At 44.8% G+C, this 26571-nt stretch overlaps 1 protein-coding gene across 20 annotated transcripts in view; it reads left to right on the forward strand.

The window, feature by feature from the left end:
* Rbfox1 (RNA binding fox-1 homolog 1) overlaps positions 1-26571 on the forward strand; it is a 1978359-nt gene that overhangs the window by 668058 nt on the left and 1283730 nt on the right. For 11 of the 20 annotated variants that reach the window (XM_045161611.1, XM_045161608.1, XM_045161605.1 and 8 more), the window contains exon 2: positions 6131-6348. The exons of 3 other annotated variants lie outside the window; for them this stretch is intronic. In XM_045161611.1, the coding sequence (XP_045017546.1) occupies positions 6217-6348 (132 nt within the window). In that variant the 5' untranslated portion in view covers positions 6131-6216. Of the gene's footprint in view, positions 1-6130; positions 6349-26571 lie in introns of those variants that run through there. 6 more of the 20 variants (XM_045161610.1, XM_045161609.1, XM_045161620.1 and 3 more) reach the window with 1 other exon arrangement.

The raw sequence follows: 26571 nt of genomic DNA on the forward strand, positions 1-26571 counted from the left end.
GTCAATAAAGGAGTGGATAAAGAAAATGTGGTTTATATACCCAACGGAATTTTTTTCAGCAATAAAAAAAAGGTAGATCATATGCAGGAAAATAGATGCAACTGTTGGTAATCATATCAAGTGAATTAAGGCACTCTCAGACAAATATTGTGTTTTCTTTCATATGTGATTCCTGGATTTTGTAGTGACACACAAAATCATGTATGTGCCTGTGACATGAAACACGCAGTAGAGCTATACAAAGGGGAACAAAGCTTATGGGAGGGGGACAGGTGAGAAGGGAGAAAGTAGGGGCCATGGGCCGTAATGTGCCTAAGGTACATCAAAATCGTGTCTGAAAGGTCCTTATCTTACCCAGTACCAGATATAAGGGATATGCATCAGTGAAAACAAAACAAACAAAAAGCTTAATTCATGTCGTAGGACACAAAATGACCTGGATATCCTTGACCTCTCGGTGCCTGGCTCTACCTATATGAAGCCATCATAAAATAGGAATATAAGATGATAGCATCAAATTAAAAGAAAGACTAATTGAGAGGAGGTGGGGATATGATAGAGAGGGGAGTTGTGAAGGGGAAAGTGTGTGGGGGTGAATTATCATGGCTTATTGTCTATGAATATGGAAATTGTCAATAATGAAAAAATAAAAAAATGTTTATAGTCAACAACCATTGTCTAAATGTTATGCAAAGTTATAGTGGCATTGCTTAAGCTGGAGCTGAGGAAACCTTATATTGCTCTTGTGACAATACTAATTCTGGTTTGGCAGGTCTGGGTTAGAGCCTGAGGCCTTGCATCTTGAAGGTCTTGACTCCTCAGAGATGGGATGCTGCGGAGCCAGGATCATACCTTTCTCAAAGTTGGCAAAGTATTGAAAATGTGGACTAAGAGAAGGGTAGATTATGAATTATAGGGTTTATTTTAGGGAGATGTTGGATCCAGAGGGAAGGCTAGCAGAAAACCCTAAGCCAGCGAAAATCCTCCCCCATTCCAGCTAGCAAGGGCGAGGAGAAATGGAGAAAATCTTCGCAGGGAGAAGTGTCTGGGGAAGTGAGCTCACACGCTTGGAAAGCCAAGCAGGAGAGCCCAGCCACAAGAGTGCCCTCACACAGTGGGCCAGAAAAGACAAAGAAACAGTAAAAAACCCAGGGCTTAAAGAGAGATCACACATGTGACAGAACAAGAGGGCATGCAAGACCAATATTCATGCAGAAAGCACACAGGGAATGCCCGGGCAAAAACCAGTCAAGCACCAGGAGAGTTGGGAGTCAGGAGAATTGAGGAGAGATTTACATATGTAATAAGGCTCCCGATTTATATGGGTCAGATATCTAATTAGGTTGAACTTTGTCATCAGACTCAAGTGTGTAAGGGACAAACCTGATTGGTTGCTGGACTCCAGAGGCCCAGGAAGACTTGAAGAGGCAGGAAGCACTGCTGAATTGTTGCTTGAAGCCATCTTGCGTGAGACAAGATCAGAAACAGGTTCTACTTCTGCTACAGCAGGCAAGGTGGCATCTCCTTGGGCCTCTGTCCCTGGCTGACTACCTATAAAAACTGTCTTGCTCTTATTTTCCGCCAGTATGTTCCCTCATGACAGGGAAGGGTGACTGTAGGAGTGGGAGGCCAAGCTGGTCACAAGTGTCCAGGCAGGAAGCAGGAAATGAGCAAGAAGTGAGGCCAGCCAGAAGCCCTCCCCCGTCCCAGTGACCCACTTCCTCCTGTACCTCTCTGTCTCCTAAAGATTCCATGACCTTTACAAACAGCGCCACCAGGTGGGAGCTAGCATTCAAACACTTGAATTTGTTGGGGTATTTTACATTCAGTTTGCAAACACCCTACTTGGAATGGCTAGAGTGGAGTACGCTGTGTGTGTGTGTGGGGGGGGGGGGTCGTGCTTTTCACTGTCCTGGGTCCATCAGCATTTCCCATGTTAGCTTTCAAGGTGATCATTTTTGGTAATCTGTCACCTGCAAGAGGGTGCAGAACTGATTTCCTTGTCCCATTAGGGACAAAACAAACTGCAACTATGTGAGACTCAGTACAGAAAGAGCTTTGACCTTTTTAAGTTAAGTCTGCCCCTAGTTGGTGCTCAAGTTGTAGCATAACTTTGGGCTAGGGTATTTTTAGATTCGAAAGGAGATCTGTGGATGTATTCAGCAAGGGGGTCATCTTTTCTCAAAATGTGACACCACTGAACCATCTCTGAACCATGAGAGTATTCGGTGTGGGTGTCGCAGAGGTATTGTTCCATCGATCTGTTGGGAAGGATGAATATAGATTGATGAAGCAAGTCAGCCTTCTACTTGGAATGGTGCTACAAAGCATAAAACCTCACTGTTGTACCTCTCACATAATCAATGTGGAATGAGAGCGTTCTCATTTTGAATAGGATGCTAGCAGGCACGCTTGTAATCAGCCCCCAATTTCATAACAGCAATTCCCAGAAGACAAGAACTCATGGTCACGGGCAGTTTGCGTTACAGAAAAGTAGCTGCTCCCTGGGTGCATGTGGACTGCCGGCTTCTTGTGTCCTTGACTCTATCGTATTTTTATGTCGCATATGTATGTGTGTGTGCACACGTGGAGGTCCGAGGACAACCTTGAGTTGCCTGTGTCGCACCTTCTCTGAGACGAGGCCTCTGGCCACTTCACTTGGGACTCTAACTATGCCTCTCACTGTCGCTGGGCATTGGGATCATAGATGCGTGTGCCACTTTGTGTCTGGCTTTTTGTGGGTGTTGGGGAATCGAACCTGGGCTGGCAGGCTTTGCAAGCCTGTGTCTCTTGAATCAAACACCTTCCTTTCTTCTCACTGTCCAGCATCTATCTTATCCACAAGCAAGACTCATTCTGACTTGGAAACATACCTTTTGCAGAAAATACCAGAAAATGTATTAAGTAAGAATTGTAAAGAGGAAAGGTAGGCCTTGATGCATCCTGGCAAAAAAGCCAAAAACAAAACAACAACAACAACAACAACAAAAAACAGCCTCCCCGGGCAATTTAAAGGAACAAAATAGTGTGAAGGTCGTTTGAATGCACTAAGGGGTTAAGGCCATCTGTGAAAGAGAGCAATGAGCCCACAATATGAGAATAACCATTTTGAAGCGATGTAGAAAGAGAAGGGAGAGTTGGGAAATCTGAATGTCTCTGATGGTTGAAAACGGGCTGGAAATATAGCAGCCCGATGAGGGGAGGACCGAGAAGGGGCAGGACAAGAGGCAGTGAGGTCAGAAGGAGAAGCCAGGGCTTTTAGGCAACGTGGTGCAGGGAGGATGAGAAACGCGGGCAGTGGCGGTCACAGAGCTTCAGACAACAAGGGTGGAGGCCCGGCTTTGCGTCCTGGCATTGCATAGCTACTGTTCCACGAATTCTGCCACTTTGCCTGAGAGTGACGATTAGTCATGTCTAATATGAACCACTGTGGCTTGTTCTAAGTGGCCGTGATGTCGGTATGAATAAAATATGGAGAAGAGAGGAATGATGTTGCAGCCCCCTGGCGGTGTGCGGCAATGAATTCAGCCTCTATTAGTGTGCACCAGGTGCCCAGTTAATGCTGCAGGTGGCGGTGGTTTTCTCGTGCAAAATGTACAATTACAAACAAAGCATGCCATTCTTTATGCTCCAGAATACATAAGAAAGTTAGATTTTCCTGGCTTATGGCCATGCATTCTCATGGCAATATGAAAGTAAAAAAGAAAGTGAATCTACAGGGATGTGAGTTTTGCTCCCTCCTAGACTGTTTTACAATTTACTTTCATTCTTCTCTCTTTGAGCTGTTTCAAAAAAAAAAAAAATGATAGACTTCAGGGTCAGAGAGATGGTTCAGTGGGTAAAGTGCTTACCATACAAGCATGAGGACCCGAGTCCCCAGTACCCACATAAAGTGCTAGGGGCGATGGCATATCCCCACCAGCTCAGTGCTAGGGATGCAGAGAAAGGAGGGTTCTGGTGCCTGCTGCATGCTATGGCCTAGTCGGTGAGGTTCAGTAGGAGGCCTGCCTCAGAAAAATAAAGAAGGAATGAATGATCCACCTCTGGCCTCCCCGTGCGTGCATATGTGCCACAGTGCGTACACACATGCATGCACGTCACACATACAAACAGCGCACTCAAAGACTTCCCAGTGCGTGCATATATGTATGCATGTGTGTTAGTATGTACTACGTGTATGTGGGGGGTGGTCAGGTTTGTGTCACATAGGTTAAAAATGCATTTTCATTTCCACTGTGACCATTGTTAGTGCTTTGTCTTTGGACAAATGTTAAAGAGTGGGGCGTACCATAAATAAGGAAGCTGAACTTCCCTGCTGAAGTATCACAGAAGTCTGCTGGGAACATAGCCAAAGGCTTCTTTTGGAAAGAAAGTTCCACGAAGATTTTTTTAAAGAGAAAAAAAAAGAAAACAACAACAACAACTAATTACTGTGAATTTTTCCCCTGGTGAGATGTATTCCTGAGAGCTTATCAAGAAATTAAAATTCCTTAATAATTCAGTATCAACAAATGCACCCTCTTATTGCAACTGACTTCTTAATATCCATGTTTTTATTGGCCCAACACCTACTTTGTCTTACAGAACTTTATTTAGTGTCTAGAGGAAAACAGAGGATTTGTTTCTCTGAATAGAACATTACTACACTCACAGTGGATTTTGCCTCTCCAGATGTACTGTCTCATTTACACAGATGGTGAAAAAGTGAACTATCTATTTCCCATGCCTTCACATGTTCCTGTGCCCCATGCTCCAGGTTTTGATAGTTGCCTGAAGCCGGGCATGGTGGCGCACACCTTTAATCCCAGTACTCGGGAGGCAGAGGTAGGAGGATCACCATGAGTTCAAGGCCACCCTGGACCAGAGTGAGACCCTCCCTCGAAAAACCAAAAAAAAAAAAGTTGCCTGGAATAAACAGTTAACTGAAACCCAGCCTGGGCCTTAATCCCTGAACACGTTAGTTCTCCACTTCTTACAAAATACAGTTCAAAAATTCTGACTGACATTCAAAGTCCTTTTTGATCTGATTCTAACCTGTTTCAAACTCGCCTTCTACTACACATGGTGACATACAGTAGGTTTCTGTGTTCTAGCCTCTGGCACCGATTTATGATGTTCCTTATGCCTGGGGGGGGCGGCGGCTAATATCTACCCTCTATTACCTCAAAATATTGCCAACCTCTCATAGCAAGTTCAAATAATAATTGGTAACTTTTAAATGCATTTATGTGGTTCACATATGAAGCATCTTTAATGTACAATAAATATTATTTGTTAGAAGAAATAGACTTGTTGTATCATCACATAGATGAGAAAATGAAACTCAGTGATGTTAAGCATATTTCACCCAATCACAGATCAAAGGTATATCACAACATATCATAGCTTGAGATTTAGATTCAGACCCTTTGCAGAAAGTCTGAATTCTTAGCTTACTATCCTGACTCCTCTTGAATGTAAAGCACCAGGTCACTGTTCCCAATTCTCCCCAGCAAGATTGAAACAAACTCCCTCTCTCTTCTGAATGTCCCCATCGCTCTGGCTTTCTGCTCATCATTTCCCACTTTGAATATTTGCTGTAAATTTATTCATTAAACAGGCATCAGTGTCTGTGTTGTGGTTCCTTTCATAAACAAAGGTGAACCATCTCCCTTCAGGAAGGTCACAGTCAAGTTTTCACAAAGACAAACAGTAAATAGCTATGAAGGCTGGAGAGATGGCTCAGGAGGTAGTGCCTGTCTCACAAGCATGAGGATCTGAGTGCCATCCCCAGATGTCAGATTAAAAAAAAAAATACCAGATGTTATGGTAAACAATTATGATCCCAGCACTGGGGAGGTAGAGGCAGGTGGGTACCCAGGGACTCACTGGCCAGGCAGTCTTGGTGCATGCACCTGGATTTCATTTGCAGTGGCTAGAGGCCCTGGCCCACCATTCTCCCTTTCTTTCTCTCTCCCGATGAATAAATGGACTGCATTCCTGAGCAATGAGATCTGAGGTTGTCCTCTAGCCTCCACTTACATAAGCAAACACATGCAACAAACAGTCACAAAGTAAATATCTACGGGGTGGGTAATGATGGGATATGATGGGATACCTTCAGTAAACTACGTCTCTGTGTATCTTGCAGAATTGGGCGAATACAAGGACAGAAGTGCAAGGAAAGTCCACCTGGGCTGGAAGCACTGTCCTGGAGCTTGCTCTCAAAATGTGGCTATGAGTTTCCTGCACAGACACTCCAGAAACACCTTGGCCAAAGGATATGAGATGAATAGACTCTCACATCCCAGAGGAGAGGCTCATCAGGAAGTACCTGTGCGGCACAACTGCTGTATGGCAGTGGACAAGGTGCAGTGACCACAGGCTGGGTGGGCGTCAGCGGCAGAGTCCCATGAACACAGTGCCGTGGCACTTGCCAGCTGCTTGTAGGCACCAGGGAGTCACTGATGGGTGTATGCGTGTGTCATCATCAACCCAGCCGTGGTTTGGTAACTCCAGTATGTTCAGTGAGATCTCTTCCATCCTTGGAGTAGTTCCGTGGTGATAATAAAGTCAAGAAGGGATACATTCCATGGCCAGTTGAGAGTTTCTAGGGTGTGGGTCTTTCATTATCATTTTGAGGTCCACGTACCTACTTACTTTGGTTATCATCTCAGAATTCCATGGGGGAACAAAAGGAGGGACTGCTTTGGTATTTACCCTAAGGATGTGTTGAATCAAGTGAAGACCTGATGTCTTCATTACTTTGTACTAACTACCCTACTTATTTATTTTCTTGTTTCTTTATGTTGGTGTTTATTTATCGGAAGTGCTGGGGATCAAACCTCGGCCCTTGCACATGCTAGGCAAGTACTCTATCATGGAGCCATGTCCCTAACTCTTGCTCTTTTTGAGGCAGGGTCTTGTCATGTGGCCCACGCTGGCCTGGGACTTGAGGTCATCCTCCAACCTATGCCTCCCAAGTGCTGGGATCACAGGTGTGCCCCACTCCAGGGTGTACATAATGGTGGGATGCCTTCATCACGTGGCATACTATTTTGACGTAAGCAGTGTGAACACAGTGGCTAAGGGGAATAGAGGTGGATGGGAGCTGGGATAATGGAGACTCTGAAGGAATTCCCAGCTTCTCTATGATCACGTGAACATTTCTCAAGACCATTCAGGGCTTGAGAGGTGGCTCAGTGGTTAAATACACCTCCTGTGCAATCATGAGGGTCTGGAGGAGCCTAACACAGTGGGGTGTGGCTATGAGTGGCCTGTAACCCCATTCTTGTTGGGGAGACACAGTTCTATAAGCCCTGAAATTGTTAAAAGGAGACTATGGATCAAAATAAAACCTTGTAGACAAGGGATGGAGTGGAACATGGAGCAAAATACCTGACATTCCACCCCACTGTCTTCATGTGAGCATATGGGGGATCGCAAAGACACACACACACACACACACACACACACACACCACCACCACCACCACCACCACCACCACTACCACACAAACTGTATTGAACACACATGAACATGCACACACAGCAAGAATAACAATTTTTTAAATGTTCAGAATGATAGTTTTTAAAAACATTTTTAAAACATTTTTTGCTTATTTTTATTTATTTATTTGAGAGGAACAGACAGAGAAAGAGGGAGACAGAGATGGTGGGGAGAATGGGTGTGCCAGGGCCTCCAGCCACTGCAAACGAACTCCAGACGCATGTGCCACCTTGTGCATCTGGCTAACGTGGGTCCTGGGGAATTGAGCCTCGAACCGGGGTCGTTAGGCTTCACAGGCAAGCACCTAACTGCTAAGCCATCTCTCCAGCCCTTAAATATTTTAATTCTCAAAATTTTATATTTAGTTGCCACGCAGAGGTTTTAGTATCGCTCACTCTGGAACTTTCAGATCAATGTGTTTTCGTTGACTCTCAGCCCCCTCTCCCCAGCTCCCCCATTCCCACACTCCCTCCTTCCCCACGTCTTCCTCCCTCCTGTCTACATGTCACGTGTGGTCCTTGGCCCTGTCCTCATCCCTCTTCCTTCTCATCTCTCTAGATTTGCTCTTGCTTACTATCCCCTTATATACATGCTTACAAGCTAAGTTCTACCTGTCAGGTAAAGGCAGGTCAAGACCACTCTGAGATGGCATCTTATCCCAGTCAGAATGGTATGACCAAGAAAACTGACAGCAGATGCAGGCCAGGGTAGAGGGGAAGAGAGACTCTTCTTCCCTGCTGGTGGCAGTGCAAACTTTCACAGCACTGTGGAAATCAGTGTAGAGGTATCCCCCCAAATGACCTCTCTATTCCACCCCCAGACATATGCCTCAGGGCTTTCACACTCTATACTAGAGATAATCGCATGTTTATTGTGGCTCTGTTTACAATAACTAAGAATTGGAATCAGCCTAGATGTTCCGTGACAGACAAATGGATAATGAAATGTGCCATATATACACAGTGGAATTCTACCCAGCAGCATGGAGAAAATGAAATTCTCTGGGAAATGGGCGGACCCGAAAAGAATTATTTTAAGTGAAGTGACCCAAACTCATAAAGATCCAAACCGCATGCTCTTTCCGAATGATAGACACTCAATGTTGAGCATCACATGTTGCTCATTTCCCCAGAAATTGATCAAAACCCCAAGCCTTTCCGATGCTGGAAACACAAGAGCCACTCAGACGTCCTTACTTCACCTTCAGTTGTTGGCTTTCAAACTAGATCAAGCAGATGCAGCTCAGAATTTCCTAGAAACAAGCAAAACTGAGTATGAATGTGGCTGTATGTTGGTGAATGTAGCCCACAGGCGTGACCTGAGCCTCTATTGTGTACCAGGCCACCACTCATTTTCACACAGGCGCTGCGGGATGAGTTGCAGTCATGTGCTCTGAGGTGGACATGTGCTGGTACCTTGAAAATGGTACCTTGGCCACTGGCCAGGCCAGCCTTTTGGATCTCACTCTGTTGTGACGCATGGTTTTAGGAAGTGTCCCTCATTCTGAATCCCTAGTGGGCAACGTAATGAACACCAGCCCAGGAAATTTATGTAGACAGAATAAGCTCTCCTGCTTGTTTCATGAGATCCGCTGTGATTGAGGGAGACAAGCTGATAACAAAGACGCATGTTGGCTCAGTGTGCTTCCTTGAACTCCCACAACACACTCACCAGCAATGGCTGGATGATCTGGGAGGCTTTTCAGGTAGAGTCTGTGTGAAATAATGATAAGTGTTTGCATGGTGACCTTGTCTGTTCTCACATCCTTACGCTCCCCATCTCTGTCCTTAGTTCCTCTCTCTCCGTTCTCTCTCCCTCCCTCTCATTTCTCATTCTTTCTCCTCTTCTCTTTCTATACCCCCACTCTCTGCATGTTTTCCACCCTCCTTCCAGTTTCTCTCTTTTGCTTTTCTCTTCTCTCCCTGGTTCTTCCTTTTCCCTCACTTGTCTCTACAGTGCTCCCTTTGTCCTCCCCTCCTCTTCCCTCTTGGTGCTCTCTCTCCTGCTCTAGCTTTCCCTTTTCTTGCTTCTCTTTCCTGCTGTCTTTTGTTTTCCTCTCTCTCCTTGCCTCCTCTCACATTTCCTTTCTTTCTCTTTCTCCCCCTTTCCTCCTCCCCTACAACTCCATTTGTTTCAGAGGCTTTTTAACGCCTTTACACCCGAGGTTTGTATGCTTAGCCCGTCAGCATGTGGTTCAGCGTGCTAATACCAAACGCCGTTCTCTGCTGCCATTGGGCTGGAATATTAAGTGTCAAACTCTAATACACTGGGGGGAGATCTGCAGTGCCAGCAGGTACCTTCTGCATCCCTAAAAGCTGCCAGGCACACTCTTTACTGATAAGCGGCCTCATTTCACACGTGCCAGGTTGCCCAGCAATGCTGCCAGTGTACAGGTGATGTGGGAGGTAACGTTACCCACAGCTGGTCTCCTTCCCTGGAATGAGGGGAGGACAGAGCTTGCTGTTCAGAAATGTGAAGGTTACTCCAGAGAGCTCTGGGAGCATTTTGTCAGTTTTGTTTGCAAAGAGATAGGCAGTGAAGGATTATGATCCTCGATGCTGATAATGTCCCCTGGGCCACTTGCTAATCCAGCAGGACACCCGTGTAACACAGCCATTTTCTTCACACATTTCTGAGTGGTTATCACAGAGGGCAAAGATGGACTGGAAAGGCTGAAGTGATAATCATCCACCTCCCTCTGCACCTTCCGTGGAGGAATCAGAGCCCAGGTCTTCACTAACATAGTAGTAGAAATACCAATGTCCTTGTCACAAATGTGTGCTCACTGTTGTAACACCCCTGATGTCACAGAGATCCCCTATGTAGGGCTGGGGATGGAGCTCAGAGGTAAAGTGCTTGCCTACCATATAGAGAGTCCTGCATTTGACTACCAGAATCTCAACATTTGGGAAGTGGAGGCAGGAGGATCAGAAGTTCAAGGTCATCCTTGGATACAAAGGGAGTTTGAGTATGGCCTAGGCTAGAGACCCTCTCTGATAAATAAAGGAGGAAGGAAGAGAGGGTGGGAGGGCAAGAATGAAGTAGCATTACTCCATGGTGAAGGCCATGTTGGGGACCCAGAGAGGAGAGGGCAACATTTAGCACTGCAAGTAACACCTGACTTCATCACTGAAAAGCCAGGAAACCTTGACTCAATGGATCTTACTCATCTCTGGACTAAAAATCATGACACTGCTTGTTAAACCTGTTCTTTTTTATTTTTAATTTTTTTATTAGTATGTTTTCATTATACAAAGTGAAGACTTTCACAATTCACCTTTTCATTCAAGTATATTATATACATTGATGACATTGACCACATGACGCTCTCTTGACCCTAACCCTACTCTTGTCAGCCCATTTTCTCTTCTTGAGTAGCCCAACTCTTCATATCAGTTTGTGTGTGTGTGTGTGTGTGTGTGTGTGTGTGTGTGTGTGAGAGAGAGAGAGAGAGAGAGAGAGAGAGAGAGAGAGAGAGAGATGGCTTCCATGACAGAGGAAACTTGGTATTTTTTTAAAAATTATTTATTTGTAAGCCGGGCGTGGTGGCACAGGCCTTTAATTCCAGCACTCAGGAGGCAGAGGTAGGAGGATTGCCATGAGTTTGAGGCCACCCTGAGATGACAGAGTGATTTCCAGGTCAGCCTGAGCTAGAGTGAGACACTACCTCAAAAAAAAGCAAAAAAAAAAATTTTTTTTTAAGTTTATTTGAGAGCAATAGACAGAGAGAGAAAGAGGGAGATAGAGAAAATGGTCACGTCGGGGCTTTTAGCCACTGCAAACGAACTCCAGATGTGTGCGCCCCCCCCTTCTGCATCTGGCTAACATGAGTCCTGGGGAATTGAGCCTTGAACTGGGGTCCTTAGGCTTCACAGGCAAGCACTTAACCACTAAGCCATCTCTCCAGCCCGAAACTTGGTATTTGTCTTTCTGAGCTGGCTTATTTTGTGTGACATAATGATCTCCATTCCATCCACTTTGCTACAAACAACATAATTTCATATACGCCACATTTTCTTTATCTGTTTGCCTGTTAATGGAGACCTAGGCTGATTCCGTATCTAGGGTTCCATGGAGAGTGTAGTGATAAACATAGTGTGTAGGTATCTCGGTGGCACTGTAACAAGATCCTCTGGGTATATGCTCAGGAGTGCCAGAGGTACACCACGTGACAGTTCTGCTTTTAGGTTTTTTTGAGGCTCTTCCCTACTGGCGTTCATGTGCTTGTGCCAGTTTAGACTCCACCAGCACCGAATGAGGTTCTCTTCCCCCTTGCATTCTTGTCAGTCTTAGCTGTCTCTTATTCCTCGCTGTCAGCCGGTCTGACTGGGGTGTGTGCGCCATTCTTCACAGTGAACACCTGAGCCGTGTCTGATTCCTCCCATAGTCCCATGGTACTACTCCTGCTTTTAAGACCCCATAGCTCGCCAGAGACTTCTCACTATTATGTGCCATTGGCAAACTAAGATGTGAAACACAATTGACCATTATTTTGTTTAGCAGTCAGATTTTGACAGCTGGGGAAAGCCTGATGATTTCTATTAATTCAGTTGAGTGGAGCTTCAAAGTGTCTGAACTTTGCCTTTAGCAGAGCAGACCCAAATGGTACAATCTGTGTTGGGCACACAGGTGGCTCACTGAGACCTGGCTGCTGGATGGACAGCAGTAGGTATTAAAACCTGAAAATGTCCTTAGTGTTAATTCACCATGCAGTGTTCATCAATGGCCATGCATCTCAAGAGAATATTTCCCAATGTTAGCATTTGAAATGAAACAGATGGAAATGAGTTTACATATAGGTCACACAGTAACTTGAACATAGAGTGTCTTTCATGGCCTTTTGGGGTTGTGGTCTTGCTGGAGGAGGTGTGTGTCCCTGGGGATGGAGCTTGACATATACTAGTCCAGCCCTACGGGGTGTTCAGAGCTAGCTCACCATTACTGCTACTTCCCAGCAGGGCGTGTGGCAGGACGTGATGCCCGGGCTCTGCTCGTCCGTGTTTTGCCTGCTATGTTGACCTTCCTCTAGAGACTGATGGTTGACGTAAACCCCTTCTGCCTATATGCTGATTTTTATTTTCACCTGTCCCAGCAATGAGACAGAAACTACAACAGGTTTGATGAAAATACAATCCTGTACTTAACACATTGCTTCTTTGTGTGGATGTGGGTAAGAGATTGGGAATGATAGTCTGGGTTTTGTTCATGAGTGACGAGTCACACCTCATCTGGTAATATGGAGCTTGATAACACAAAAGGAATATTGGACTGTACCCACTGGGACATAAGGAGGAGAGAGGGGAATCTGGGGACCTATTCCTGTCCCCAGTGCTGTGTCTTCCCTTGTCATTCACTTTCTTTATACCCAGGGATAGCAAGTTTACCATGTGGCCCCCAATCTGAAGTGCAAAAAAAAATTACCCTGGGCTGGAGAGATGGCTTAGCAGTTAAGGCACTTGCCTGAGAAGTCCAGGACCATGTTCAACTCCTCAGATCCCATGTAAGCCAAACTCACAAGGTGGCACATGTACCCGGAGTTTGATTGGAGTGGCTGGAGCCAGGCCAATTCTCTCTCTCTTTCTTGGTCTCACTTTTACTTCTCACATGAAAAACTTACCGCGAGTCCTGGTGCCATTGGAGGTAGTGTCAAACACAGTGTTCAGGATGGAGGAGAAGAGGAGGGAGGAGGAAAGAAGGGGAATAGGAAGAGGATGACACAAGTGAACCCTGGACACTGGTCACGGCATTTCCTCTGAATGGCTATCCCATTTTTCTGTTTGCTTCTTACAATGTCTTGCTTGGGGGATGGGATAGTTAGTTTAGTGCCACAATTCACCAATCAGGGTTAATTCCCTTCAGTATTCAGTTTCTCAGCGTGACTTTAGATTTGAGCAACGCTACCTGGGTTCCCACATGATAGCTGCATACATCAAGACTCAGAGAGGTCAGTTTACTTGTCCAAAGTCTCTCAGTCAGCAGAGGATGAAGGACAAATGGGAAGCTGAGAAGATCATGACTTCTCCAGCCTGTTTTCACCTCTTGCCTCCACACCATTTTCTCTTCCATGGCCAGTTCTAATATCCAGGTCAGAGCAAGTTGCTCCTCTGCTTAGACCTCCTTAATGCACCCTTAATGACTGCAAAACCAAGCAAAAGCTCACTTATTTGCAGAACCTGAAAGCTTGAGTTATTGAGTTGGGCTGTGTTTAATGGGGCCAGCTAAGGACATGGCTTCCTACTTACCGATCATGTCTCTTCAACCAGTCTCTCTTAGCTCAGTTTCCTCTATAGAAAAATGTCATCAAAACCAGCATGGTGGCACAAAGCTGACATCCTAGCACTCAGAGGCCGAGGTTGGAGGGTCAAGAGTTTAAGTACGGTCGTGTCTACATAGTGAGACCTTGTTCAAGACCGATGGACACACACACACACACACAAAAGACAACACAATGACATTAAAATCTGTACTTAAGGACACGCGTACACTGGGTCTTGGTATGATGTAGGTCAGTGGTAGAGCATGTGTTTAGCATTCATAAGGCCTAGCACCACACAAAACATACATATACACACTGACAGGGAGAGATAGAGAGAGAGAGAGTTACTTCAGGCTTATTGATATAGGGGTATAGCCCAATAATCCTAGCTACTTGGAAGGCTGAGGTAGGAATTTAAAACAAGCAAGTCCAAGGAGCAGGAGGCCACCCTGGACAACTTAGAAAGAATTTACCTCAAAATAGAATGAAAATGAAAGGAGGAAAGAAAGGAAGGCTGGGGACATAGCTCAATGGTAGAGCACTTGTTTGGCAAAGACGCAGAACTGAAGAAAAATAAAATTAAGGAGAGTGCTTGGAACTTAGTGGCACACTATGACAACAAATATCTATCTGTGCAGGAGTGCAAGCAAGCCTTTGGTCTGGTTGTGCACACACATGCACGAACACACATACATGGGTGTGTCCTCAGGGCAATCCAGTGTCATAGGCTCTGTTGACACCTTGCCCAAGGAAGTATTTGGAGGGAACCATAACTGTCCCAAGTCCAAACCTGGAGGAAGCTCAGAATGCAAGTCTTCCTTCTTCTAGATATTTGCATTATATCTTCCAGTACAACACCAGAAATGCAGATACTTTTTTCCTTCTTCTTCTAGAAACCTCCTACGTTTCCAGTAGTTTAGTCCATATGGTTTATTTTGTGCTTGAAATTATTCTGGAAAGCAGCAACCGCCCCAAGCAAACCTGGATGGGATCTTTCAATAAACACTCCTGCAGCAGTGCTCAGCCAACGTGGCGCTGACCATTTCTGAAGGTTTTCACCGCCTCTCTCTGGTTTTATGGCTTTTCATCTCCCCCACTTCCAGATGATGAGTGCTGCATCGATCCACCTTCTGCCTCACTATTTCCCTTCATTTCATTGTCTGCTTTTCTGGAACATTGCACCAAATGGTTTGGTTGTTCTTTGCTGAACATGAGGGATTGCATATCAGGAATTTTCTTTTCTCTGCCAAAACCCATTGCCTTTTTTCAACAAAAAGTTTCATATCCCCATTTGATGACCGGATGGATTTTTTTGTAGGCTTGATTATTTATTATTCTTTTATTTTAGAGGAGTGGTGTTTCTTGTTGAGGGATATGTGGTCTTCTTTCTCAATGTTGGCCTTTTCCTAAGCTTGCATACACTTTTGGGGTATTTTTGCTCTTATTCTTACTGAATTTTCCTCTTAGAACCCTATGCTATCATCAGATTAACCTTAGCAAGAAAAGAAAAGAAAGAAAAGAGAATTTGTTCTCTTGTGTTTTTGAGACAGAGACTTGCTGTTGCTCAGTATAGACTGGAACGTAGCATGTAACATGGGCTGCCCTCGAACTCGTGGCTTCCCTTCTGTTTCAGCTTCCTTAATTGCTTGGATGGCATGCCTAGCTAGAAAGGAGCCGTGTGTGTGTGTGTGTGTGTGTGCATGTGCATGTTTGTACGTGTGTGGATTCACATGTGTGTGCATATGCCCATGTATGCACACATATGTGGAGGCCATGGCTCAATGTCAGGGTTCTTCCTCAATCACCACCTTATTTTCTTAATGATGTTTTTCATTTCATTTTATTTGCAATCAGAGAGACGACATATATACAGAGAGAGAGAGAGAGAGAGAGAGAGAGAGGCAGAGGAAAGAAAGAAAGAAAGAAAAAAGAAAGAAAGAAGAAGGAAGGAAGGAAGGAAGGAAGGAAAAAAGGCAGGCAGTGCTGGAATGCATCAGGGCCTCTAGGAACTGCAAACAAACTCCAGATGCAGACTCCACATTGTGTGTCTGGCTTTAAATGTGTACTAGGGAATTAATCCCTGGTAGTTAGGCTTTACAGGCAAGCAATTTAACAGCTGAGCTATCACTCCAGCCCCCACCTTTTTTTTTTTTTTTTTTTTTTTTTTTGAGACAGTGTCTCATTGAAACTGGAACTCAGATATTCATCTTGCTAAACTAGCTAGCCACCTTGTCCTAGGGATCCTCCTACCTCTGCTTCCCTTGCAGTGGGATTGTGGCATGGGTCTGGAATTTTAGGCTGGTGCTGGGGATCCAAGCTCCGATCTTCATTCTCACATGTCAAGTACTTTACTGACTGAGATGTCTCTCCAGTCTGGAGAGCACTTTAAAATAGGCCAATTCAACTTCCTGATCACAGAAATGGGAACTGAGGCCTAGAGAGTTGCATCCTGCAGTCAAAACTCAGCCACTAGCTAAGAGTGTACAACCAAAATTCATGTCCCATTGAGTGATTCATTTAGAAGAAAGTTTAATTAAAGCCTTGTATTTTTTCATAATACCAAAGTTAGGAAGACATTTTTTTTAGATGCAAAAAACAATTCAGCAATAAATCTTTGAAAGTTACCCTTAGTAACTAAAAAAAAAAAAAAAAAAAAAAAAAAAAAAAAAAAAAATTACATGATTACCAGTGATCATAATGCATTTATTTTAGGTCAGGGCATCTACCATATGTGGCAGCAAACTCTACTGTAATGATTCTATAAGGGTCTTATGCTTACTGCCTTTATACAGAAAGATAACTGCTCCAGGCTTGTCTTGATCATTTTACTATTTCTTTGAGATTACATTCTTGCTCTGATGAGACCAGCTTGAATTTTCAGTGTAGTTGTGAGACCTTTCTTAGTTTGAAATGAATTCTGATAAGCTGATTATCTCTCTGGAGAAAATATGATGTCCACATTTCATAGTTTAGTTCCTATTACTTTAGGCTGTTTTCATTCTGAGAAGTCTTCCCAAATCTGAATTAAATAAGGTAATAAGGTATGTGGGAGTCCAACATATATTAAATAGATTTTTTAAATTGAGACCTATAGAGTGGAGGATAGGGTTTCGTAGTGATTCATTTTCTTTCACCCTGTTGAATCAGGAGGCGGCTGGTTTCCTTTCCGTTATGGAGCATTTGAGTTATGAAGCTCAGAAATAAAGTGTTCTCAGCGGTGTAAATAAAGCCATAATCTGAGCAAATATATCACGCTATGTACTGAGGGTTTTCTTCTTGCTTTTTTTTTTCTTGTCTCTTTCTTTCTCTTCCTCCCTGTAGTCTACTTGATGCCATTGTATATTGTAGACATATTAATCTTGGTAATAGGAAAGGAAAGCTACTTTTCATTGAGAAATAGATTCAAAGTAAAAATTGATTAATGAGAAAAAAGTGTCATATGTTCCCAGTGATGTGTTTTGTACCCAAGTACTATAAATCTGTCAGTGTTTTTCCCTCTCATGGGCTTTCTGACTACTCCATTCATTCTCCGTCTCGTCTTGCTGGGTCTAGGGTCTTTGCTTCCACCCTACCTGGAGTCAGACATGGAGGTAAGTGACAGTGAAAAGTCTGAGAGAGACACGGGAGGAAGCCTGTATGAGTTACTTTCATGTTTCTATGACAACAATGCCTCACAAAATCGACTCAAGGTGGTGGGACAATATATTTATTGTGACTCACAATTTCCATCAAGGTTGGAAAGGCATGGCAGGCTGGCTCATTGTTGGTGTCTGGAGAATGGGCATAGGCCATTCATATGGTGGCATCGCAAGATGCAAAGGCTGCCACTGAAACCAAGGAAGGGGCTGTGAGCTCTAATCTCCAAAGGTCCACTCCAAAGTGACCTACCTCCTGCAGCCACTCCCTACATCCTGAAGGATTTTTAAAAATATTTTAAAAATTTATTTATGAGAGAGAACGAGATGGAGAGAAAGAGAGAATGAGCATGCTGCCAGGGCCTCTAACCACTGCATACAGACTCCAGACACATGTGCTCTCTTGTGCATCTGGCTTATGTGAGTCCTGGGGAATTGAACCTGGGTCCTTAGGCTTTGCAAGCAAATGCCATAACCATTAAGCAATTTCCCCAGGCCTCATCCTGAAGTTTTTAAGGCCTTCCAAAATGGCACTACCTCTTGGGGAATAAGCATGGAAAACTTGAGCTATTGGGGACATTTCAGATTCCAAACCATAACAATATTGAGCTTGGACTGACTGTATTTCTGTGAGCCTGTTGATTACACTGGCACAATTTCTGTCTCTAAGGAATGAGGTCAACATAATTCATGACATGATGGACAGTCATCAAAGGCTTTTGGTTGGGATGAGGTGACCTGACTGTGCTATCTCCCCATACATCTGAGAGCTCGTTGTGGCCTCCTGGACATTTGAACCCTTCCCATGTTCAGTCTCATTAGTGTCTCTCTTAGGTTATGTAAGATCCTTCCTGGGAAGTCACTTGATGTCTGCTTGCAATGAGAATACACTACTGTAAATAGTTCTGTGTGATTGCCATCCACATCAGGGTGCGAGTCTGGGTTTCTCATTGGGGACATGACCCAGGGGCTGTGTTTCATCTGAAACTTGGAGCTGATGCCCACAGCACAGAGCTGGAATGGAGATGGTGGAATTGATCAGGCAAATTCTTTACCACAATACCCCACTCAGTGTGAACATGTAGCACCCCTCCTGCTTTTATTGTTTTTGGCAGCATATTTGTTTTTGGCATGAGTATGTGTCTGTGGTATGCATGTATTTGTGTGTGTTCATATGTGTTGGATGCACATGTGCGTGTATATGCATGTGGAGACCAATAGTCACTTTCCATCTTATACTTGAGGATAGGATCTCCCAATGAACCTAGAGCTCACCGACTTGGCTAAACTAGTTAGCCAGCAAGTCCCGGCCATCTCTGTCTCTGTCTCCCCCTCGCAGAGATTACAGGCATATGCTCCCACATCCAGAATTTTATGTGAGTGCTGGGAATCTGATCTTAGGTCCTCATGCTTGTGTGGTAAGTGCTTCACTTCCTGAGCAATCTCTCAAGCCCTCTTTGATGTTGATTTATATAAATTTACATATGCACATCCATATTAGTCCCAATTAGATAATTACTGTGTTCTTTGTAGTCATAAGATTTTCTGTTTTACTTATTGTTTAGACCAACTTCAGCTTGGCAGGAGGGCTTGAATATGACTTAATTACATAGTTTCTGGAACAGACATACTCTAAAGTCTTTTTGTATGTTGTACCATCTAAACACCACAGGAGTGTTCCAAGAGAGAAATCTTCATGACTTACACATGAGACAGTTGAGGCACAGAGATGTAATGTGAGTCAACCAAGGTCGCACAGCTAGGAAACGTTAGAGGGGAGATTTGCATCCAAGTGAGTATGACTTCCCTGCTCCAAGCTCTTCCATCGTGGATATCCAATCCTTGAAAGTCACGGTTTGTCTTCACAGACCTAAGAGAGCTGGGCATAGAATAGGTGAAGGTCTGAGTTCATTGGAATAGCAGCCAGTGCAGTGTGCTGGACTTAGGCTGAGACCCTTGGGATGTGGGGAAAAGAGTGGCTCACTCTAGGATCATGTGTTCACTCACAGACCTGTATTTCGTCAGCACTGGTTTGTTTCCAGGACTGGGCCGGGTGCAGAGCATTCTGTGGAAAAGTGAATCCTCTAGGTTAAAGCCTTGGTGGGGCATTAGGACATACAGACACCACTTACATGCTTCTGTTTAACTGTGCTGTTACAATGAGGATGGGCATAAAGGCAAGGGATCCAGTCTTAGACTTGCAGTGAGAATTGTCAGAGGCCTCCCCAAGGGGGCTCTGTGAGCTGAGAAGGAATGAGTAAACCATACACTGCTCTCCTTCTCCTTCAGACTCACCCTTGGGAGCTCATGGGCTTGCAGAATATCTAGGGCTCCTCCACTATCATGCATGCATTTGATAAAGAACTTCCTGCATCACATTTCTATAGAGGTCAGCAGTTACTTTTTCTTAGGTGCCAAGTGTGGCTGTTTCTTCATGGATGAGCTCCATCCATTGTCTTAAGAGCTAGCAGTTTCCAGGCTAGTCACAGACACTGATGAATTGGATGAACTCAGAATATATGCCAAGATTCTTGTGTTCTCTTTACTGGAAACTGGATATTTCTGTGGTCCAGGGAAGGGCAGCTTTGATCGCTGAACAATTTTGTATGATGCCCACAACAAGCCTGCAGTGGTCATCTGTCTCACTCAGTCTCTCATTGTTCAATCTGAGGGTCTGACTGTGGGGGTGTAAAATCCCATCCCTCTAATTTGCCTGGCCTTGTCTTGCACCTCTAAGGAAACATCACAGGCTGCTGGAGGGCCACCCATTAGAGTCAAACATGTGGGCTGTCTATGTTCCTGGCAAAATCAGTGCAGGATATTACATAGGCCCCGCTTTTTGGTGTCAACCAGTGCTATGAGAAATGCAGCTCAGGGCCCCATCAGAGAGGCACATCAGACAGCATGGCTAGATTTCAAGGAAGAAAGGCAGATGAACTACTGTTCAGAGGCATGAACTTGGCAGCCACGAACAGCTGCACTATGTCCTGGGCTTCGTTGCTTCTAAGCTGTGGACCAGTGGTGTGTTCTTTCAGTCCCTTAATGCCAAGTTCGTCATCCTCTCTTGTTATGGTTTGAATGTGAGATGTTCCTCTCAGACTCATGTCTTTGAACACTTGCTTCCCAGCAGGTGGGGTTGCTTGGGGGAGTTATGGAACCTTTGGTCAGTAGGGACCTGTTGTAAGCCTCAGAGCTGTAGGGTTAGAGCTGGCTGATTCTGGCCAGAGTTCTCTGCTCCCTGATATATTATAATCTCTTCCTACCACAGATGGAGCCCCAGCCACTATGTCTCCCCCACCATAAAACTATGAGACAAAATAAATCCTCTCTCTCTCTTATGTTGCTTCCTATTGGGTATTTGGTAGCAGTGGCAAGAAATGTAACCAGTACAGTCCTTAAAAGAGAATTAAGAGTGGTTGTATTTGTAACCACTTTGTATTGAATAATGTAAATTACTTTAAGAGTAACAATACAATATATAAATATAACAATACAAATTATCATATGAAAATTATATCATATGGTTGATTAGATTTTGTTTTTTGGTAATGGGGGTCTCGCTCTGTAGCCCAGGCTGGCTTTGAAATCATGGCAATTTTCCTGCCTTAGCCTCCAAGGGCTGAGATTATAGATGTGAGCCACTATGCCCAGGTTTGGACTGTTATTATTGTAACACTACAGACACTGAAGATCCTGTATGTGAGTCTATCTAAACTGTAACATCTGAGATTGGCAGGCATTTATTACAAAGGACTGTAAGCTGAGTGTGGTAGAGCATTTAACTGTATAATATACTGTAGTAGGGACACAGCCATGATAAATGTCCTGGTCCATGTCCCAATAAAACTTTATTGAAAAATCAACAGACTGTGTTGGGTGGATGGGACCCACAAACACCAGTTTGCTGACCTGCTCTCCATGCACACTTGGTGGACATAATTGCAGGGTTGAAACAACAATTCTGGTTGGCCCTGAATTGTTCTTGCCTGGATGGTGTGGTCCCCAGGGCATGCCATATTATCACAGAAATCCACTTTAGGCAGTATCAGCCATGGTGGGTAGCCAGACATCTGATTTGGCTAGAAAACAGCAAGCATCACTCTTAGAGTGAGATATGGGTCTGGGCTTGTGGGGAGATGGCTCATGAATGAAGAATTTCCAACCAGGCACAGGTACCTGAGTGTGCACTCCAGAACACACATAGAGGGCCGAGGCTATGGGACCTGCACTCGTCTTTACAGTGTGCTCCTGTAGAGAGAGCTGCTCAGGGGCCAGCTAGCCGATGAACACAGCAGGAACAAGAGATGCTTCCTCAGTCAAGGTGGAAGGTGAGGACAAACCCCCAAAGTAGTCCTGTGACTAGCACCTGTGTCCTTGGTAAGTGCATGCTTGTGCACACACAGAAAACCATGCACACACACACATACACATCTCAGAGTTACACTTTCAAAAATTTATTTATTTTTTTTATTAATTAGTTTTGTACTCAGTGAATACAGTCAAGTTGGTACCATTGTTAGGCTCATCCATGTCCTACTCCCTCCCACTGACCCCTCCTTGTTGAGGTATATGGGTCATGAATTGTGGAGTTAGTTCATATTAAGTTCTCTATAAAAAAAATAATAATAAGGGTTATCCCATTTTTTCTGGTGCTAACTTTACTCTCCATTGGAGAATCTGCTTCTCTTTTTCAGATAGACACAGATCCTAAGGAGAGAACGACCCCATCATACCTCAAAGGAGCCCCAGCTGAAATTCAGCACTGCACACTTTTTTTGAGGCAAGCCCAACAGACTGGCTTTTTTATGTGAGAAGACAAGAGTGAGATTAGAGATGAGAGAGAGGGAGAGAATTGGCATGCTAGGGCCTCCAGCCACTGCAGTCAAACTCCAGACATGTGTGCCACCTTGTGCCCATGTGTGACCTTACACCCTTGTGTCACTGTGCTTCTGGCTTATATGGGACCCAGAGAGTTGAACATGGGTCCTTGGGCTTCACAGGCAAATGCCTTAACCGCTAAGCCATCTCTCTAGCCCTCAGGGTTACACTTTTTAATATGCTGCATTTCATTGTGTAGCCTGGTGCCAGCCATGGAAATGCCACCTCTCTGACTATAGGAAACACATTCATATTATTTTCCAGCTAAAACCATGTACAGCTTCCCTCTCACCCGATCTCTGGCAATGTTTAATTTTATAGATAGTGAAATAAATCAGGTCTCATGTGTATATTTCCTTTCAAAGTGCTATGATCACTTCCTTTGAATTCAGTGTCCTCTCCTATGTACTTGGTGGAAAAAAAATAATATCAATATGCCTTGAAATTTCCCTGGAGTTCAGATTCCTTTTTCATAGTGGGGCTCCCTGAAGTTTGGCGCATACTAAAAAGAGCCTCCTTGCCTTCTGCGGGCCCTGTTATCTCTGGTGGGTTCAAATGCGATTTCTCGAAAATGGCTTTGGTCCCTCGGTTCTCTTTGGCCTCGAATGTGAGCTGAGGAATTCTTTGGTGTACACACAGCCATAGCCTTTTGACAGACAGTACAAATTAAAAGACCCGGCCCAGCCCAGGAACCGGGGACCCAAGCTTGCCCCTTGGGTTTTCATTTAGAGTGAGGCACTGCCGACACTTAGCGCTGACAGGGAAGCTGAGGACGGCGGTAGAGAGCGTGTGACAGGAGGCTCGTGCCAACCCATAATTGGGAGGATTATTTTTAATCAGAACATACCCTACAGCCCAAACATTAGAAATCTCCTGTAAGGCCAAGACAGGAAATTAAACACACCAACAAGATGGCTCAAAGCAGGGGAGGTAATGCTGTGTGGGGTGTGATACTGTTAGGTTCTGGAAGTTCCTGGAGCTTTGAGTGGAAGTCCGCTTCCCGAGGGAGTGAGGTGGGAGGGACATTTCCATTGAACAACTGGGACCTGTCCTGAACCCCCATTACACAGGTAAACAGGGCAAAATTAAATGCAGCAGACAGACTAATTGATGTTTATTATATTTAAACAAGATGACAAGTCAAATATAAGCCTTGGGGTAGCAGTTACAATTGTATTACATCAGTAATCAAAAAGGCCCATGAGTTCTCCATTTTCAGAAATATATCATGAGCACCTACTATGAGCAAGACACAGTGTCAACTCCTACTGCAAGATTGTCACATGAAGTCTGTGTTTGTTGGAACAAGTGCTGTTGATGGACAAAGTGTAGCTCTTGACCATGTCCAGATGCATGCTGGGTTCGCCATGTGTGGTCATGAGATAGGGAAACTGAAGCTCACAGATGTCAAGCAGCTTGCCCAAGCCCCAGTGAATCAGAGGAGGAATTTGGCATCTGAATCTCTGTCTAATACCTTGCTACACTGTCACTCATGGATGTAATGAAGCCAGCCTGGAGGCTTGAGGTGTTTGCCATCCCGTGGAAAAGCAGAGGAGGGAGACACATCCACAGGAAGGAGTTCTTTGGACACTTGCTGGCTTCCAAGAGTGAGGAAGAGGGAGGGAGCTTTTGACTGTACTTGGAGGGTTGCAAGAGCAGCTCCCTCCTGGTGAAAGCATGGCTCACAAATCCACTAGGCAGAGAAAGCGGCCCTAGAATCTCAGGCAGAGGACTCAGTGCAAAGTCACAGTGACATGAGAAGGCGTGGGCTTCCTGTGTCTGTTTAGAGCAATTGGCTCTTAAGTTTTATACTTAGCTGTAAGGAATCAAGGTTGGGAGAGGACAACTCTTTGGGGTACATTCAGTAGAGAGCAGGCATCTGTGTGAGACTATAGGATAGTCTCAGGGACTGATGAGGGGAGTTGATCTTCACAGGCCTAGCTATGTGCAGCTCTTGTGTGCTGTCACAGGATGCTTTGCCTATGGTTCTCTTTAGATAAAGAAGCCACGTATGTATCGGAAAGTGATACCTGTGGTCCCGAGTATAGAGCTAAGCCTCTAGTGATCCTGTGGCAAACACAGGGTGTTGCAATTACTGTCTCATTGCCGGGCAAAACATCCAAAAGGAGCAGCTTACGGGAGGAGAAGGTTCATTTCAGCCTTGCAGATTCAGCTGATGTCCCGTCAGGGCAGAAGAAGCCACCTCACTTCCGTAGATTCATACCAAAGAGGCACCATCAGCAGAACACACACCAGCAGCCAGAGCGCACACTGGCTTTTGACACACCTTAGGGCTGGACTAAAAATCTCCCCCTAGTGATACCTCTTTCAGCAGGCTTCTGGAGACTTAAGTAGGGAGTTTAATCTTAATTTAAAAAAATGCTTTAGTCTATGGGGCCATAAATTTAAACCACCACATAGAGACACACTGGACCTTATCCATAGCCAACTAGGGTCAAGTCATCCTAGCACAGGAGTGCCATGGACCGACAGCTTCCTGGTCTGCAGCTGGGAATCATCAGCTTTCCTTGGGAAGGGACTTAACTCCAATCGAATGAGGCCTGAGCACTTCTCTCCTGTACCCTCCTTCTACCTAGTATTTCCATAGGGTCTCTGTGGTGGGCTGGGATTCCAGATTCTTGGTAATTTTATCAAAGTATTTGCAAAGAATACAGTAAATATTTAAATGTTTTCTTTAGAAGCAAAAACAACAGAGAAAGGCAAATATTTATAAATGAGCAGTGGGCTCAGGTAAGATGACCCCAGAATCACTGGATCTTTGGAGGTTCTTTCTTATTGCTTAAAGTATCTTTACTTATAAGAGAGGGAGAGAGAGAGAGAGAGAAATGGACACACAGGGCCTTTTGCCACTGCAAATTATCTCCAGACTCATGTTACATTTTGTGCATCTGGCTTTATATGGGTACTGGGGAATTGAACATGGACCATCAGGTTTTATGGGCAAGTGCCTTTAACCACTGAACAAGCTCTCTAGCCCAGGATGTAGATGGTTCTTTCTGATGAATTCAGGCAGAGAAGAGTAGGAACTGGATGAATTCTTACCTTGATTGACATCTGGATTGTGAAATAATTTTGGATGATCTGTGTATGTGTGAACCATACATCCCAAAATACTAAGCATTTTTTCCTGCTCCATCATGTATACACATGAGATGGAAAGTGGGGCTTTTCCTCTGACAGATCACCTCAAGGACAGGCTGTCCTTCACTGCACCTGAGCCAAATCAATACTGCCTTCAGTTGGCTTTGTCTGTCTCCCTTTCTACAATGAAGCTCCTGGCCACAGGTTTCTTGGGACGCAGAGGAGGCAGATGGTGCCCTACGGAAGGGGTGGTCCACTCTTCCACAAGGACTTACCCAGGGCGCTGTGGCTGTTCCTGCCTAGCCTGCCTAGGTGGAGTGAATAGCACCAGCCTTCCCAGGCTTCGCCATCACCAGAAGACACGATCACCCGGGCGGTGGAACTGGTCTTGTGACTCTGTGCTCCTGCTGGTGCTGCTTCTGGTGACTTCTGAGACACCTATAGACGTTTTGTGAAGATGTCTCAGCTGGCCTGCAGAAGACTAAAGAGTATTAGCCTGGAGATGGGTAGGAGATCCCCCTGCCGTTCTCCCTGCTTGGGGAATCTGGGAGGTAGTGAATGGCAGACTCTGAGTGCAAAGGTGTTGTAGTGGGCAGTCATGCTCAGGGCACTGGGGTTACCAACTTAAACGAGATACCTGGGACTCAGAGTCACCAGCACCAGTGCTTCGGAAGCAACTGTGTTGCTGTTTCGTGTTTCCGTTTGGATGGAGAACATATGGGAAGGCAGCTAGTGCATAAAGTGAGTATTTTTCTTTTCTTTTTTTTTTATTTTCTTCATTTTTATTTATTTATTTGAAAGTGACAGACAAAGAGAGAAAGAGGCAGATATATAGAGACAATGGGTGTGCCAGGGCCTCCAGCCACTGCAAACGAACTCCAGACACATGTTCCCCTTGTACCTCTGGCTAACGTGGGTCCTGGGGAATTGAGCCTTGAACTACGGTTCTTGGGCTGCACAGGCAAGCACTCAACTGCTAAACCATCTCTCCAGCCCTGAAGTCAGTATTTTCATCCACCATGCCTGGGTGCAGGCATTCTTTCAGGTTAGAGTCAGTCCTTAGTCTCAGTGCAATGAAAAATTCCAGCCTGTTCACTTTGAGCCCAAGATTCTCCCTGACTGCACACTGCTCTTTAGGTAGTTTGCAAGAGTCAGGGCATCTTGTTTCATTGGCCTGTCTGTGCCTTTGTTAATGAGCACTTCTTTTCTCAC

This window comes from Jaculus jaculus, chromosome 11, assembly GCF_020740685.1.
Source record: "Jaculus jaculus isolate mJacJac1 chromosome 11, mJacJac1.mat.Y.cur, whole genome shotgun sequence".
In the NCBI taxonomy this organism is placed as follows: domain Eukaryota; kingdom Metazoa; phylum Chordata; class Mammalia; order Rodentia; family Dipodidae; genus Jaculus; species Jaculus jaculus.